This window comes from Balaenoptera musculus, chromosome 20 (assembly GCF_009873245.2).
Source record: "Balaenoptera musculus isolate JJ_BM4_2016_0621 chromosome 20, mBalMus1.pri.v3, whole genome shotgun sequence".
Lineage (NCBI taxonomy): Eukaryota > Metazoa > Chordata > Mammalia > Artiodactyla > Balaenopteridae > Balaenoptera > Balaenoptera musculus.
The window spans coordinates 54,974,692-54,993,092 of NC_045804.1; the positions used below are offsets into that span (position 1 = coordinate 54,974,692).

Consider the following 18,401-nt stretch of genomic DNA (forward strand, 5'->3'; position numbering starts at 1 on the left):
AGTCCGTCTGTTTTTGGAGCGTTCTCGTGTCCTGACACGTGACACGTCTTGATTATATTGTAGGATGTATGAATCTTGTTATCAGTGAGAGAAGTTTCCACCCGGTGCTGGGGGACCACGGCTGGTTTTGAGCCCTTGTTAAACCTGGCCCTTCTCACTTCCTTTCAGATACTTGATCAAGTTTTTATCCAAACTCTCAGAATATCAAGATGTCAACAAGATGACTCCCAGTAACATGGCAATTGTATTAGGACCCAACTTGCTGTGGCCACAAGCGGAAGGGTGAGTCCAGGGAGGAAGGGGTGTGTGGGTCACGTTGGGGGCAGGGGGCTGCTGGGGCCTGGGCGGGATGGCCAGGGCCCCGGATAACCACCAGCCTCATGTATGTGTCAGGTCATATGTCTGTCTTGGCCTGCTCCTTCTTTAGACTCAGGAGGAGACCCAGCGTTCTTCAGATCTTTCCCATTGGTAGTCTCAGAGCTAGGCCTGCAGTCAGGGTCTTCTCTGAGCTCATCTGAGTCAGCACTAGGCACGGCAAGCTCTTCCAGGCCTCCCTGGCCCCCTGTGAACAGCACACATCCCAGCATGTGAGGGACAGAGGGCTGTCTCAAAAGGGAGAACAGAGCTGGGAAAAGGAAGAATCTGGCAGTTATGAGAATCATACCTCACACCGAAAGGTGCCTCATACTTGGCGATTTTGAGTATGTTACTTGCTCGTCTCCTGTAGGGAGGGCTCCCTGGGGTATCTCCATTCCGTAGAGGCGGAGAGAGGTTCAGAAAGGTGAAGTGTCCTTCCTGAGAGGATGCTTGCTCTCAGACTTCTGGTCCGGGGCCCCTTCCCTGCCTTGGCCGCTCACCCCGCCCTGCCCCGCTCTGTCCTGTGCTCACAGGAACATCACGGAAATGATGACCACGGTCTCGCTGCAGATCGTCGGGATCATCGAGCCCATCATCCAGCACGCAGACTGGTTCTTCCCCGGGGGTACGTGGCAGCATCCGGGTGTGGGAGTGGGCTTCTGTGGAAATGGGAGTGTCGCTGTGAGTTCCGAACCTTTGAAACCTCTGAGTACCACTGGCCACAGGTGTGTGTATATTTGGTTTGTTTTTAATCCTCCTACACACAAGCACACGTGCACACACGCACACACACACACACCACTCAGGAATGGGGTCAAGTCATGGCAGCTTCTTACTATCATCCCTGGCCAAGGGACATTCTGGCCTGAAGGTGCTGTGCTAACCATACCCTCAGATTTTATTGGTCTAACATCTACACCATAGTTTCTTTAAATCTGTCAATCATGAAATGCTGAAGCAGAAAAAAAAAGAGATGTTATGCTCTGTAGATGCAGAGGATGAACCTGGATTTGAGGTGAACATGAACTTTTTTTTTTTTTTTTGGCAATAGTCATGCTTCCTTTCCATATTTTTTTTTTAGCATCTTTATTGGAGTATAATTGCTTTACAATGGTGTGTTAGTTTCTGCTTTATACCATACTGAATCAGTTATACATATACATATATCCCCATATCTCTTCCCTCTTACGTCTCCCTCCCACCCTCCCTATCCCACCCCTCTAGGTGGTCACAAAGCACCGAGCTGATCTCCCTGTGCTATGCGGCTGCTTCCCACTAGCTATCTATTTTACATTTGGTAGTACTAGAGAATGGACTTGAGGACACGGGGAGGGGGAAGGGTAAGCTGAGACAAAGTGAGAGAGTGGCTTGGAGATGAACATGAACTTTTATTCCGGGCTTAGGGATCACCTGGGCGCCATCCATTCATTGCACTAGGCTGTGTCCTTGGAGTTGCCCTCAGCATGTAAAGATGGGACTCAGAGGCAACAAGATTCTTTTTTGTACCTCGTTCAAAATGAAGCTCTCAAGACAGCTCCCTAAGATGGAGTTTCATAAATGTTCTTAGCATGGAAGCACCATTGGATAAGGGAATGACTCGCAGTGGTGACAGCTTTGAAGAGACAGACAGCAGTTGTTACATTAAATTCAGTGTTTGCTTTTTAAAAAAGTACTGTGCCTTATGTTTAGTAAATATTAAGGGTATGCTTTCGGCTGTGCAACAACAAACTGTTAACTCATGTGGGGATATAATATTAATAATTCTCTGCTCTGTTCATCAGAAGTAATCACTTAGTGTTGATCTAACATTAAAGTTTGATTGTCTTTTGGCTTCATGTGTTTTGACCGTGACAGCTCTGAAATAAGAGTTCAATTGATGACACAGTCGGGTGAGGATAGGAAATCAGGATAAAGAAATATAGGAGGTAGGAGTTAAAGGCATAATTCTGTAAGTTCTGTGTTCATTCATTATCATTGCACATAAATAGGCTGTGACCAGGAAAGAATGAGACTAGAATCCATTTGATAGCGCACAGTCTTAGTGAGATCTCTTTCTATTTCTAATCCTTTAAAATTTCTTTTTCTCTTTGGTTTTCCAGAAAGACATCATCATCATCTACAGATAATAATATTGCCTGTTATTTTCTTTTCTTGACTAATTCCATTGGCTAGCACTTCTTCAGTAGTGTCAGATAACAGTGTTGAGAGTGGGCATTGCTCTTTTTCCTGATATGATTTAGACTGCTCTGGCATTTCACTTTTAAACATAACGTTTGAGATAGATTATTTTGCCTTTTTCAAAAAGAAAGTACCCATCTGTTCCTATTTGGCTAAATTTGTTTTGTGAATCACAAATGAAAAATGCTTTATTAAATGCCCATCGTATTACCCGCTAGGTGAGCACATGTATTCACCTGGTAATAGGATGAATTATATTAAGATGAATTAATATCAATAGATGATCTAACACTGGACCATGGGACAGGATTTTCAGGGGTGACACATAAAGAAGTGGCCATCTCTGCTATCTCCCTCCTGCCCAGGAAGGGTGTGGCCGACCCACAGACCATGTGCACCCATTCTGTCTTCCCCGCAGAGATAGAGTTCAACATCACGGGCAATTACGGGAGTCCGGTGCACGTGAACCACAATGCCAACTACAGCTCAATGCCCTCCCCAGACATGGACCCTGCCGACCGGCGCCAGCCCGAGCAGGCCCGCCGGCCCCTCAGCGTTGCCACGGATAACATGATGCTGGAGTTTTACAAAAAGGATGGGTATGAACTAGCATCCCTTTCTCAGTGTTGGGGGTTGTGGGATGGAGGGATTGATTCAGATGGGATGGCAGGAAGGCTGCACTTACCAGCAGCAGTTGAAGTGGGTTGTGTCTGTTAGCATGTCAGTTCATTCTTGATGCTTCCATCTGTGCTATTTGGGGTGCGAGGCTTGCTTCCCACCCTTCAGGCCGGAAGTAAGTGCAGCCTTCCGAGCTGATGGTTGTGATCAGTATTGATTAGTTCTCATCAAAAGAAAAAAAAATGGGTCAAAAGGGGAAACTGAAAAAAAAAAGATACTGAACACTTTATTTTGACTCAAAATTTACAAACGTACATCAGTTCTCAAATCTTCAGCGGTTTTATTCTGATGATGGGTCTGCTCGTCTGCACCCCTCAGCAACATTCTTGCATCAGTAGCACCTGCAGTGTGGAGTTTAACATCCCCAGTTTCAGTCTCTTTGAAACAGATTGAAAACCTAAACCTTGAAGCAGTCTGAGTGTAAAATCCTTGTAAGTTTCTAAGAGTTGTTTTCCCATCTTTTATGATCGACACCTACACCTACTTTGATGCAGTTGTTATGAGACTCATAAATGCGCCCAGCTTAATTCGCATAGGAATGACCCTCTTGCACCCATATTAAATCAGTTCACATAATATGTAATTGCATGATGTGATTCCCATAAGAAGTCAAATGGGCGTAAACAGGTTTCCTAACGAGCACAGCTGATTCATGGGAGGTGTCAGCTCAGCCCTGGCACCCACATACGTGGGCTTGAGTCATCGGCTAATGTGTCCTACAGAGGAAAGGTTGAAAAACCCAGAACTGTGGAGGTACGTGAGTCTTACTTTCCACCCCTCTTCTCTTCTGAGTGGGAGTCGACCTTGGAGACCCACACCTGTGTCCTGGGATGATGGGGAGTGTTCACAAGGACCAGTGTCCCTGCTCGTTCCCTTCCCCAGCAGAGACCCTTCCCGTGAGAGGCGGGTGCAGGGCGTTTCTCTGCTCTGCGCTGTTGTTCATTGTATTCTGTCTGGTGGGGAAAGAAAAGCTGGAAATTCTTAGAAGTTAAAGGGAGTAGGGGGAGATTTCGCCAATCTATTAAAAAAAAAAAAAAAAAGAGCATACTTAGAATCTGATCTTTGCCTCATGGTGGGGAGAGACAGAGATACAGAGAGAGAGCGAGAGAGCTAGCAAATGCATTGGAATTTGCTTTTAAAACTCAGTTTTAAGCGACTCAGTTCCTGTGTGAAGTGTCTCTCGCCGGGGGGACGCCCTGGAGGGGCAGTTCTGGTCCTTTGGTCCCAAGTGTTTCTGCATCAGAGGCGGGCTCCACCCTGCCAGACCTCGTCTGATTCCCAGTCCCCTCTGAAAAGCCATCCAGGTGACCTCTATGAGAAAGTTATCACTGTGGAATCCCAGGGCGTTCAACATCCACTGGCCCCTACAGTATGGCCTTCTGAGTATAAAAAGCCAAGGTCATTGGGATTTCCGTGGACAGACTGCCATCCCACTGGGACCCCAGGGGCTGCAGGCAGCTTTACAGATGCTGCTGGGGCCTTACCACCAGAGGGTTTTTAGGGGTCTACAGAGGCTAGAACTACACAAGTCAAACCACCTCAGCTAGTGCTGTGTAGACTAGTCAAGCTGTCCCTGCCAAACTCTCCCAAAATTGTGGATTTGTGGCCCGGATTAATAAGCTACTAAATTTCGAGGGCGGTTTGTTATGCAACTAAAGATAATCAGAACAAGCTTAAAAAAAAAAAAAGGATACCAGTGATTTTCTGCCCCCGTGCAGCTCGGTGCAGCTGCGCTTTCCAGCCCTGAAACCTGACGTGCCTCTAGCCAGTTCACTTGCGTTCTGATCCTGAGGGGGCCTCCACCAGGGCCAGCCGACAACAGCCCCCGAATCCACGAGGATATTTACACCAGGGCTGGCGGCCTCCCTCAGAGCTCAGTTTAGTGCGTGACTCATCCTCAGCCTGTGCTGGAAACTGCTCTGCAGGGGTCTTGCCTCACCAGCGGCCCTGCCTCCGGACCTTAGCCTGGACGTTCTGTAATTTGGAATAAGCACCTGTAATTGAGAAGTTCGGGAGCGATCTGAACAGTGCTCTGTGGAACACTAGTTCCACTGATGCTAGGTTATGTTGGGGCAGGAGGCAAGGAAAGGGAAATCTGGGGTCTCATGTGTCCCTGAAACACAGGATTCAACACGTCGAAACCCCTTTCTTGAGTGTATGACTTCTTAGGGTCTTTTACACGCTGTGACGTGCCATGCATCTTCACAAGGGGCTGTGGCATCATTTCCCAAATTTATTAGATCATAAAGCCTGTTGTCATGAGACAGGACTCGTGTTCCAAGGGACTTGTTTTTTTCAGTTGTGGATATTGAGGTCCTCTGCAGACCTAGTGGAAGGATGGAGAGCCTCCAAAAGACAGCCACTCTGAAAAGGGTTACGTCGTGGATGGGGGGTGTGGGAATTTTACTTCAGAGAGAGCCTGAACCTGGGGTAAAACAAGCTTACCTAGAGAGTTCTGGGTACCAGGGGAAACTTTGACTTATATTTTGGGGTTGGATTGGTCAACTGGGCCTTTGGGAGGTGCATTCTTGGCCCAGGCCCTGCCTCTGCTTCCACATTTCCAGGATTTACACATCTGTGGATGCTGAGACCAGGTCTGTGAAATGTTGCCAGGTGACTCCAGGTTTTATTTGTACTGGGGAGGTGAAGAAACCTTGTTGTTACGCATTTAGGAGAGGAATTATCCCTAGAGGAGCTGCAAATACCGGATTTTGGGCTTCCTGGGGGACTGCAGACAAGGCTAAGCCAGGATTCTTAGGATCTTTCTTATTCATCATTCACCTTGGCACCCATCCTGCCACTGCTGTCTGACCTCCAAGTTCACCTTAAACGGTGCAGGAACTCCCAAAGCTTCTGTGGGTTTTTGGGGAGATACCAGGTTTTCTTTCCTCCTTTCTCTTGGTGGGTCTTTCCCAAGCGTAACTGATCTCTAGAACAAAAATCTAAACCTTTCCGATCTCTGTAGACTTGAATTCCTCAAAGCCATACGTTGGCTGACATCTCTGCTTAGGACTGTTCCTGACCAGGATTCAAAAACAGCATGACAGGGGACTTCCCTGGCGGTCCAGTGGTTAGGACTCTGCGCTTCCACTGCAGGGGGCACGCGTTCAGTCCCTGGTCAGGGAACTAAGATCCTGCATGCCGCACAGCACAGCCAAAAATGAATAAAATAAAAACAGCATGACAGATGTCTACCCTACAGGGGCCAAAAGAAAAACAAAAAACAACCACTAACCCCTGACGGCTCATTACCTGGAATGGTCCACAGCAAACTTCTGTTCTCAGTAATACATGTGTTCTCTCTGTAGATACCTGTTCTTATGCTGGAATCTCCAACTTTCAGATTTCTTTTTTTCTGGGGCAGGCCTTTGTCTCCTAATTTTTAAGGTCCTAGATCTTATCTTTTCCCTGTGTGGCCTGCCAGGTTACAGACTTTAAAACAGGAATGCCACTCCATTTCCTGAATCAAGGAGACCTGTTCCATGATACAGTCTCTCATGGAAAATACAAAGTGTAGCTTAGGGTAAGTTCCCTGCAAATATGAGGTTCCTGTAGACTGGGAGGAGTGAAACAGGGTAAAGTAGACTTCAGCCGGGGCTGCCTTGCCAAGGTGAGGATTTGCCAGCTGCCCTGCCCTGCCCTGCGTTAATCCTGAGGGTGAGCAGGTATGAGAAGCCTGAATTCCCTGCCCCTTGTCACCTTACCCTAAAGGAGGAACGGGAGCCATGTGTCTCAGGGTCAGCTCCCCAGATGCTGCAGGCCCTCACCTCCCATCACCTTGCTCCCTCCTTAGAACACCCAGGAAGTCCAGAAGGGAGGCTCTGCCCAGGTCCCCTCCTGGACTCTGCCACGTGCCCCTGCCTTCTGCTTATTGACTTCCAAACCCTTTGCTTCTCGGAGGTTCTTCCTGGCCTCTGGTTTCTCACTTCTCCCTTGATTCAGCCATAAAGGGATCCGAAAACCAAGTTCCTCTCGTTTTCACCGGAAGCAGTGGCCATGGGAAATCTTTGACATCCATACGAGATGTAGGTATCTGTGCAGTGACTTCTAAGGGAGTTGGTTGTTTCTGATTGATTGAACTTGGTCATTTTTATTTTATTTTATTATTTAGTTATTTAGGCAGTTATTTAGGCTGCGTTGGGTCTTCGTTGCTGTGCGCGGGCTTTCTCTAGTTGTGGTGAGCGGGGGCTACTGTTCGTTGCGGGGCAGGGGCTTCTCACTGCGGTGGCTTCTCTTGTTGTGGAGCACGGGCTCTAGGCGCGTGGGCTTCAGTAGTTGTGGCACGTGGGCTCAGTAGTTGTGGCTCGTGGGCTCACTAGTTGTGGCGCATGGGCTTAGTTGCTCCGCGGCATGTGAGATCTTCCCGGACCAGGGCTCGAACCCGTGTCCCCTGCATTGGCAGGCAGATTCTTAACCGCTGCGCCACCAGGGAAGTCCCGGTTATTTTTAAATAACACACAGTTCTTTGATTCTGGTGACTATTGCTTCTTTATGTGATAAAACAATGAGCGGAGACTTGTGACCTGCTTACATAACCTCTGGTTGTATTCTTCCTCCTCTGAATAGCTCCCCCCTCTCAGCAGCGTGCCAAGCAATTTTGTAATTTTTGTCTTTGGGTGGAGTTCTAGCTAGACGTTTGGACACTTAAATCTACCAATCTTCCAAGCAAATCTTTATTTGCTTCTGAAGGTAATTTGCTTTGAGGCCTCTGAGAGTATTGCTGTTGCCACTGTGATTGATTCGCTCTGTAAAGATTTTTATTGCCTTTTGTATGAAGGAACTAGAACGCTCATAGAATACTGGAGGGAGTGTAAAATAGAACAACCACTTTGGAAAACAGTTTGGCAGTTTCTGCAAAAGTTAAACATTTACCCACCATGTGATCCAACCATTCTATCCCTAGATATTTACCCAAGTGAAATAAAAGTGTATGTCTATACAAAGACTTGAAAAAAAAAAAAGATTTTTATTGCCTTTTGAAAATGTCAGTGAACCTTTGATGTGTGTTTCCTGGACACAGAGGACGCTGCTTCCCATATGAAAGTCACTTCAGCTGGGAGAGTGGTGATTACAGTCAGCATAGCTGTCTCTTTATAAAAGCAGGGGTGTGCATTTCACCTCTCGACTCTTGGTTGCTGATGCTTTGCCGATGATATTTAGCGGGTCTCGTTGGTCCTCCCCCCGACCGTGCCCTCCCCTGGGTAAACCAGGAGAAGATCACCAGGGAGCTTGGTGTCTGGGGTCAACAGTGCTGGAAGGTGTGTTTGGAAATAGAAGGTGTCCCCCACCAGCCCTGGTCCCAAAGCCCACGCCTCTCATCCCAAATGGGGAAGGTCTTTCTAAGTGAGAGAGAATAGGGTAAGGAAGAGCACAGCGTGAGACCTCCATCCCCTAGGGCTTCTGTTGATCACCACGGGAAAAATCCTGCCCTCCTCACCAACGTTGCAACTAAATGGTATCAGTTTGCTTCCGCAAGTGGAATATTAAGCTTTTTGCTCTTTTTCAGCCTGATAAACTTGGAAGCCCAAGGGGCATAGTTTGATACTCCCCTGCAGCCCACTTTAAATACTGGGGGACGCAATTGGACCCTGTCCCAGAGTTTTGAGTGGCCTCCAGGGGTGATTGGATCTCGTATAGAAGGTGCTTGTTTATTGGTGGAGGGTCCTCAGAGGCAAGATGACTTGCAAGGTGGGTCCTGGAGAGAGACTGACCCGCCCCCAAGATGCCTTGGAGATGAGAACTGTTAACAGTGACACTCGACAGGAAGGGGTCTCTGGGTCCCCGCCCCCAGGGGAAAGCGTGTCAGAAGCCGTCCGTCCCCTACGTGCACGGCTGTAGCATCGTTCTCCTCTGTGTTTCTCACTGAGGGTCCGTCCCCGCACATTTCCTTAAAGGACCCACATCCCACCTGCTACAACCGATCCCCAAACGTGGACCTTTTCTTTGAATCTTGCTGCCCCTCTGTGAGGTGGCTAGAATGTCGTGGTGTAATAGCTCTTTGCTTCTGACCAGCGTGGGTGTGAGTACGGCCCTCTGTGCACACACGCAGGGGAGGCCGGTGCTGGCTGGTGTCCTCCCTGCGTGGATGTCCGTGTCTCCCTTCACACTGGAAGGATTGGCTCTGGCCTTAGTCAGTGGCGGCCTCGACTGCGTACCCTGGAACCAGTTACCTCCTAGGCCAGAGGAAGGGATTAGCCACCTTCTAAACCATTAACTGAGAAGAGAGTGGACTGCTGCTTCCACGGATCTTTTTCCTCCCTTATTCCTGACCAGTGTCAGCTCTTCGGCTTCTCTCTTTATTCCCCTGCAAGCTTGGTAGGATGATTTTCACCCGTACAAACAGAAAAGTCACTTTAACTAGAGAGACCAGCTAAACTGAAACAGTTTCATGGCACAGTAAAAGCCCCAGGCTTAGCCTTGACAGACACAAGAGACAAGACAGACCTTGACAGAGACAAGCTGTGTGTCCCAAGGAGGGCGCAGATTTTTCGACACTAATATCTGTATGTTTCTGTCCCTGCAGCCTTAGGAAAATCCAAAGGTACGGTATCCTTGGGTAGCTACGAGGCCACGCTCAGTCTCTGACCACTAAGCGAGCTATGCCGTAGGGAGCTCTGCAAGGGGGAGAATGTGTGTGGCTGGTTGCTTTGGCCGATTTACTCAAAGCTGACTGTCTTCCCCTCGTTAAAGTGGAGTCGGGGTGGGGACTGACCAGAGGCATGATCAGCCTTCCCTGCTGTGTAGACCCTGCAGAGGTTGTAGCTCAGCCAGCACCCTGGGGCTGGCGCGGGAATCCTGAGTCGGTCCCGTGCCCTCCACCCGCAAGTGACAAAAAGAAGAAAGATGGATGTTTAGATGTCCCCTACTGGCCGGTGCCCTGGTGTAGTCTGGTGCTGCCCCTCCCTCGCTGTCCCGCCCGCCTCCACCTCCCACTTGGGAGGAGTGGGTGCCCCCCAGTGAGGCCGCGCTCTGCTCTGAGGGAAGCTTGGATTCTGGGGAGCTTGTTGGGCGAGCGGTGGTCCTAAGGCCCGCGGTGCCCGGGCCGCTGGTGGGAGCCCCGCACGGAGCTGCCGTGATGCTCAAGCGCCTCTGTCCGTGGAGCACGGCTGGCGGCTGCCTCGCTTCCCTGGTCCAGCAGATGCTCGGGCTGCGCTGCGGGGCGCTTGGTGGGGGAGGGAACCCTGGCGCCCGGCGCGCGCGGCTAAGCCTGGGTGTCTCTGTCCCTGGCCAGCATGGGCGTGAGGGTCATGGACACGTCGTGGGTGGCTCGAAGAGGCTCCTCGGCCGGCCGGAAGGCGTCCTGTGCCCCGCCCACCATGCAGCCCCCCGCCCCATCCGCGGAGCTCGCCCCACCCTTGCCGTCGCCCCTCCCGGAGCAGGCCCCCGACGGCCCCGCGGTGCCCGCGCTCTCTCCATCCGGCCTCGGCCTCCAGCCCGGGGCTGAGCGGATCAGGTAAGCAGAGCGCTGTCGTCCTCCCCCCCACCAACCCCCCGGCCTGGGTCAGTCTGGCCTGCGGTGCACACTGGGAGGGGGTGGTCTGGGTTTGCTGCATCCACTCAAAGCCTCTTGGAATTGGTCATTTCCCCCCCTTTTCTAAGCATCCTGGTTTGGCTTCTGCAGCAGGTAAGTCATTCACAGACCCCTGGATCACCAGATGGCGCCCAGGCTTTCCCAGACCAGCATCCCGGGCACACGTGTAAGGTGGCAGCTTGCTACGGCCAGGCGAGGAAGCTGAGTCCCAGCCACTGTGTCCCCCTCCTACGCTATTACAGCTTTTCCCTGTTGTGAAATTTAGAATTTCAGTGTTTCTCCCTTCCTCTCCTCTACCTCTAGACACATAGGGACCATTTTACTGCTAAAATGGGTGCAAATCAGGTAAAGAATGGAGGTGCCGTGGTCATGCTGGGCCTGGTGACCTTTGCAGCCTGTGGTGTGACTGCATCTCGTTCTTGCAGAGGAAGAAAAGAGACGGGGAGCACGCTCATTCCAGCACTAGTTCCGTGAACTTTTATGCAGGGCAGCCCTTGTCACTCCAAAGATGAAAAATGCAATCTGAGCCGTCAAGGCACACGTCACGGCGTGTGGTCGTTCATACCCAGGGGCGCAGGGGAAGGAGGCCATCCCTGGCCCTTCCTTGAAAGGGACGTGGTCAGAGGAGATTCTAGGAGTGGGGATTGCACAGGGAGACTGCTTTGCCGTTTGTTTCTGTCTGTCCTAAAGCAGCAGTTCAGAGAAGCAGGAAAGCTCCTTCACTCAGAGGCACTGTGCTTTCTGTTAGGGAGTGCGGTATTCCTCCATGGCCACCGCTGGAAAAATTTTGGAGACTCTGGGAAGCCGAACCTCTCAACCCAGTCTTTGCATGTACGCGTGCACGCGCGCACACGCACGCGTGTGCACACACACACAAATACCAACCCCCTAAGTGAAGGGATTGCAGGGTTCTTTTTTTTTTTTTTAATGAGTAGAAGGTATTTTCCCTGAGAAATGGGGAAGTGACAATCAGAGCTGGTGGGGAGGGTAGTGACCCTGGATGGCGTGGTTGCTGATGGCTCCACTGGAGAGGACGAGGGGTCACCAGCTCTGGCCGTGGACTCATGGGCTTCAGTTTCGTTTGAGGGATGTGGGAGGGGAGAGGGAGTTCAGCAGGAAGCAGCGGCTGATGGCTGGCAGAGGAAATGGACAAATAGGAGATTTGCTGGGATGGTCTCCTGCTGGAGAGAGGGCAGAGGCCAGGAGAGGGAGCTGGCCACGGGTGCCACACGGGGATGAGGGTGGAACCCAGGCCCTCAGAGCCCCAAGAGAGGTCGGTCACCTCCGTGGGCATCTTTGAAGGCTTTCAGAAGGGCTGAGAGGACCATACCTGCCTAGAGGAACATGTATTCAGTTCACAGTGCTGATGTTGAAGTTACCTGAGTTCAGGGGCTTTCTTTTGTCCTGTGTGCTTGTGTTTCAGCACTTCTAAAAGCAAGGAACTTTCTCCAGGATCTGGGCAGAAAGGAAGTCCAGGTTCCAGCCAGGGGACGCCCAGTGCAGGGATGCAGCCAGGCGTCAGCCCCAGCCAGCTGCCCGCAGACCAGAGTCCTCACACCCTCCGGAAAGGTATGTCACTGCCGCCGGGCTCGGGGGGCTTGGGGGTCTCGAGCCAGAGAGCTGTCACACCGTCTGGAAACATTTCCCTCCATTCGCACGGAGATTTAGAAACTGGTTTCATGAAAAACTACTGCGCGTGAGAGCTTTGGGAAGTTAGCCAACCCCAAGAGGGATCGTTGCATCGTTATTCCTCGGTTTATTCATTTGAACAGTGGGCTCGGGGGTGTGGCGGGGGCAGACACGGGGCACCGCTTCCCGTCCACCAGGACCTTTGTGCAGAATCATCGCCCAGGATGACACGTGTCTTCATCGACTCTGCCAGGCTTCCCACCACCATTTAAAATGCAGTGTGGAGTCTTCCCCAGGAGCCCCCTGCCCCAGCTGGGGTCCAGCCCAGCTGCCTACCCCTGGGTTATTTGTAGAAGGGGACACAGAGGTGGAATTGAGACTGTCCTGCAGGAGGCCTGCCCTTGATGTTTCTTTAGTGGAGGCCTGAGCATCTGTCCACTGGCCCATGAGCTGCCCACCCCAGATTTCTGCCACTGAAACCCACTACAGAAGGCTCCGTTATTCTCCCTGAAATGATTCCCCAAAACATGGAGACACGCTCCATGGTGATATTTCATAAATGGGGGCTGCATGGAACGTGTATTAATCAGAACCACCTTTTTTTTCACCTTCTGTCATCACGAAGTCTGTAAGGTGCTTAAAATAGCACACTGTCTAATTTGTTCTCAGTGCAGGCCTGTCCGGCTTCTAGGTGTGCCTTTAGCTCCGGGACGTGGGACCGGGCTGGTTCTCCTTATCCTCACACAGGGCCCCTCCCAGCCATCCTGGCTGCGGGCTGCTGTGTGAGCCCATCATCCGAGCCTGCCCTCACCCAGCCCTTCCATCCTGCTCATCCCCATTCATCCCTTATACGCCCTACAAATGTTTGTTGAGCCTCTGCTATGTGTAGAGAGCCCCGAGGCTCTAACAGAGCAGCAGACGTGGCCTCTGCAGACAGGTGAACGTGGAACCGCAGTACAAGGGTGTTGCCGCTGGACCACCTGTGGTGAGCTTAGGGCACCGAGGGTCATGTGAGGGCACCTTGCAACACAGGAGGTTGGCCAAAGTGGCAGTGGAGGGATTTGAGCATGCCAGGGCTTTATCCAGCAATAACACGTTTCCCTTGCGGTCCTGATAGAATTCTCTGGCTGTCTTAGTTTACACGGCTTTTAACCCTCCCCCAGCTGCGCAGGGCAGGGTGATGGCTAAGCTGTTCTTCTGTCCAGTGGGGTCGGGGCTCCTGTTCCGGGCCACGCGGCTTCCCACAGCCAGTGGGACATTGGCCCTCTCGTTCTTCACAGCCCATTGGACCCAGGCAGGGGCTTCCCAGGTGACAGTTCAGCAGCTCAGCACCATCATTTGAAAGGCACACCATTGCCCACAAATGGCACACTGAGTTTTGTTTTGTACCCCCTCAGTCTTTTGACGATGTGCCTACAGCCTTACATCATGACCGAGGCCTGTCCCTACCTGGGGTGGCAAATGTCGCCACAGACATCACGGCGATGTCACTGCATCCTCCGTCTTCCGGCTCCCTCGGGGGAAGACGTGTTCAAGCACTGACCCCTAGAGTCTCCACTGGATGAGCAGCACGTAGTGCCTGCATCAGCCAGCAGGGCTGAAAAGTGGTTTTAAGTCATGACTGCGTGGTGCTTGACATACATGATCCCATGTAACTATTACAGTACTGTGGAGAAAATGTGGTTCTTTCAAGTGCACGTAAGAGGTTTCTTTTATTTATTTATTTATTTAGGCTGCGTTGGGTCTTCGTTGCTGCGCACGGGCTTTTCTCTAGTTGCAGCGAGCGGGGGCTACTCTTCGTTGCAGTGCGTGGGCTTCTCACTGCGGTGGCTTCTCTTGTTGCAGAGCACAGGCTCTAGGCGCGCAGGCTTCAGTAGTTGTGGCACGCGGACTCAGTAGTTGTGGCTTGCGGGCTCTAGAGCACAGGCTTAGTAGTTGTGGCGCGTGGGCTGAGTTGCCCCACGGCATGTGGGATCTTCCCGGACCAGGGCTCGAGCCTGTGTCCCCTGCATTGGCAAACAGATTCTCAACAACTGCGCCACCAGGGAAGCCCCATACAAGAGGTTTAAATTAAATCCCCCAGCTTGCAGCAGTTGAGACGGGATAGGAATTTGAACTCAAGTAGATGGGACTCAGGAGAGTGGGACCCTTACTTGTCCATACCGCACACCAAGGAGCCAGGGAGGTGCACGCGGCATCGTTGGAATAGATTCTGTTCCGTCGGGGGCGCTGGGGAGTAGGGGGAAGAACGATGCCTCCTTGAGGGCTTAAAAAGACAGTTTCCTCGAGAGTAAGTGCTACCCACAGCCAGCCCTCAATCTGATAGATTAGTGATCGCTTTCTCGAGACATTTGTCCACCAAAGGATCTTCTAAATATTAGAATTTGTCATCCTTGCCAGTTCCTTTCCATTTAAAGGCATAATGTGTTTGTCATCCTTTAGCATGACTAAATAAATAAAAAGAGGGGAATGAAGGGATCATTTGTCCACCAAGGGACATTTGTCCACCAAGGGACATTTGTCCACCAAGGGATCTTCTAAATATTAGAATTTGTCGTCCTTGCCAGTTTCTTTCCATTTAAAGGCATAACGTGTTTGTCATCCTTTAGCATGACTAAGTAAATAAAAAGAGGGGAATGAAGGCAGTGCAGAGGGGTTGGGGCAGTGATGCACTTAGAACAAACAGTGCAGGTTCGTACACATCTACACCCAGGGTTCTTGAAGGGAAAACACCTCTGAGGCAAGTCCACAGGACCGAGGGGAAGCACAGGGAAAGACAGGCAGCGTGATGGAGGCTCTGGGCCTCTGTGGCCAGAGGACTTGGTCATAGGTCACTGTTACGGGATCCTGGAGCCATTGGGCAGGTTCAGCCAAAAGTCAGAGCTTCCTGCCCCGAGGACGGTTGCTCTCTCCAGGGTCCACTGCCGCAAGCCGATCTCTAGTCGTCCCGTCCTGGACGCTGCATCCCAGACTCCTCCCTCCTCGGAGCCCCCCTGATAGGTGCACCACTTTGAAGTGATGCGAGGACCCTGGAAACTCAGCCACGGCCTGGGTATGGGAAATGGGTTCTCCCGCTTGGCTGGGGGTGTGTGTGCTGATCATAGCAGGAATCTAGAGGAGAGGAGGAGAAATTAGTGAACAGATGGGCAGATATGCAGTTCTAGGTGAATTTTAAGAAACGGTGTTGGCTGCTCTCCGCGTGGCAGGAGCTGGGGGTGGGGGGTGAGGGGGGGCTTGCTGGCAGCCACAGGAATGATGGGTGTCACTGAACCCCGTGTCCTCTGCTTCCTCTTTCAGTTTCCAAGAAGCTGGCACCCATTCCGCCCAAGGTCCCCTTTGGCCAGCCGGGGCCCCTGCCTGAGCCGCCCACCGGCCAGCCGTCCCCGCTCAGCCTGTCCCCCACACCCCCCAGCACCCCGTCACCCTACGGACTGAGCTGCCCCCCGGGGTACTCCCTGGCCTCGGGCCAGCTCTCCCCGGCGGCCGCGGCGCCCCCGCTGGCCTCCCCCTCCGGCTTCGTGGGTGCTCTCAGCAAGTCGCGGCCCACCCCGAAGCCCCGGCAGAGGCCCACCCTGCCGCCGCCTGAGCCGCCCGCCGTCGGCCTCACAGCCTCCAGCCCGCAGTCCGCTGAGCACCCCGCGCTGGACGGCGTGTCCCCCGGGGAGAGCATGTCCACAGGTAACCGCCGTGCGTGCAGCGTCTCCGTGAGCTTTAGTGCGGCGGCCGCGCAGAGCGACCTCTGGGGACTGTGCGGGGGAGGGACCCTGCTGCGCCAGGCGCGTGGCATCCGGGCTGGTCTCCTTAGAAGCCCCCGTGAGCCCGTGGAGAGCCCTGGTGGCCAGGTGTCCTGCGGGGAGGGGCTCCCTGGGGGATTTCTCCCAGCTGGACACCCGCCAGCCCGGGGCGCTGATCCCGCTCTCCATCTGGGGGCTGAGCGCCCTGCGGCCTTGGAGGGGCCGCTGCGGGAGGGGCTGGACTGCGCCGGCAGAGCAGAGGCTGTGTGTTCCCTCTGCGCTAAAGAAGCCTTGTTAGAAAGCTGCTTTTCTAGCAACATGTATTTAGAAAGGGGTCAGTTTCAGAAAAGATGCGGGCCCCCTGGTCGGAGAAGCCCACGAGGACGGAATTTAGTTTTGCTTTAAATTTAAAGTCAAAGACGAGCTCTTTTCCTCCAGGAAAGTGTGTAAGCATAACACACACACACACACCACATACACACCACATACACATACACCACATACACACCACACGCACACACACACACATGCACACCACACACACCACACACACACCCCACATACACCATATACACACACACACCACATACACACCACATACACCACATACACACCACATACATAACACATACACCACATACACACCACATACATAACACATACACCACATACACACCCCACATACACACACCACACACACATGCATACCACACACACACACCACACACACACCCCACATACACCATATACACACCACACACACACCACATACACATCACATACATCACATACACACCACATACACACACCACATACACACCACACACACACCCTACATACACCATATACACACACACACCACATACACCACATACGCACACATACACACACACACACACACACACACACACACACACACACACACACACTCGAGAGCAGTCTGGCCCTGGGCCCCGGGTGCGCTGGGACTTGTAACGGGTCGCGCTGTGACCGCCGCGTCCCTCTCCAGGCGCGCCGTTTCCCCTCCGTCAGGTGGAGGTGAGCCTGCGGGCCTAGCGCCTCGCTGCGCAGGAGGGGGCCGGCCCGGCGCGCATGCGCGGTGGGGCAGAGGTACACACTGCGCGGAGCGGCCGTCCGGTGACGCGGCTGCTTTATGTTTGCTGTGACGAGCGGTGCAGGTCCAGCTGCGCCACCCACCGTGAGGCTTATAAAAAGCTAAGGAAAAGTTCTCACTAGTGAGCACCACTTCCCGCTGGTGGCTCTAGAGGAGCCCTTGATGGATGGGAGGGGCCCAGGCCGCTGCCCTGGGGGTGGGGGGCCTGGGGAGGTGTGACGGCCCCCTTCCCTCCTGCCCGGCTCAGAGCTGCTGCCCTTTAGCAGTCATCTCGTGCCCCGTCTGTCCTGTCCCGATGTCCTCCGGCGGCGGCAGCCCGGCCCGTCGTCCCGCAGGGCGGGCGGGGGTCTGAGCGACGTGGTCGGTGATGGTTTATTGTGGTCCGTCTGACCGTGATGCTGGGCGTGGTCCGTGTTGCATTCGTCTCATCGTATTTATTCCTTTCTCCGAATCCTGTCGCTGTGTCCTCGCAGCTGTGTGACGCGGGGGACGCAGTTGTGGACACGTGAGGGGGATTCCAGGGTAAGCGGCCCCGGCCTCGCCCCTCCGCTCGCAGCCAGGCCGCGGCCCCGCGCTCTGCATGCGCCCCGACCTGCACGGCAGCCTCCGCGGCCTTGGGGCTCACTGGCCGCCTCCTTTCTTTGCTGAGGAGGAGATGGGGGAGAAACAGGCCTCCCTCCCCTTCTCTGGCCAGAGTCACCTAATCCCAGCTGCTCCCCCCGCCCATTTTGCTTTAGATTGAGAGGGTGACAGCCCTGTCCCTCATCCCGTGTGTCCTTGTGTCACTGGCTGACCTGCTACAGACAGGTGCCCGGTGTCGGGGAGATGCATGTGCACCCCTGGTTCAGGGAAGGGCCCCGGAGAGAGGACCCGCCCGCTGCCATGGCCGCATTCCCCAGCGCGGGGCCTGGAGCCTGAGCTCCGGCTAGGACGGTTGGCAAATCCCGGAGTGTCCGTAGTGTTCGTTCTAGAATTTATCCTGAGCTCAGTGTGTCCCCAGTGTATAGAGCCAGCCAGGGCCTTTCTGTCCAACTCAGTGAAATACTCTGAGAGCGTTTGTACCAGTTTCTGCCTGGTCTCCTCCTCCTGTAAGTAGATGCTCAAAAGGAAAACGAAGGCAAGAACAGGAAGGAAGCCGGAGGAAGTAAGTGTCTTGGCCTCACTCAGAAAGGGGCAGCCA

General features: G+C 52.9%; 1 protein-coding gene across 3 annotated transcripts in view; it reads left to right on the top strand.

The window, feature by feature from the left end:
- The window catches only part of ARHGAP44 (Rho GTPase activating protein 44), a 143,170-nt gene that overhangs the window by 121,958 nt on the left and 2,811 nt on the right, over positions 1–18,401 (top strand). The window contains exons 14-21 of one of the 3 annotated variants that reach the window (XM_036836324.1): positions 169–282; positions 891–982; positions 2,954–3,134; positions 9,737–9,754; positions 10,445–10,666; positions 12,168–12,313; positions 15,671–16,051; positions 17,695–17,743. In XM_036836324.1, the coding sequence (XP_036692219.1) occupies positions 169–282; positions 891–982; positions 2,954–3,134; positions 9,737–9,754; positions 10,445–10,666; positions 12,168–12,313; positions 15,671–16,051; positions 17,695–17,702 (1,162 nt within the window). In that variant the 3' untranslated portion in view covers positions 17,703–17,743. The remainder of the gene's footprint in view (positions 1–168; positions 283–890; positions 983–2,953; positions 3,135–9,736; positions 9,755–10,444; positions 10,667–12,167; positions 12,314–15,670; positions 16,052–17,694; positions 17,744–18,401) is intronic. The other 2 variants (XM_036836322.1, XM_036836323.1) reach the window with 2 other exon arrangements.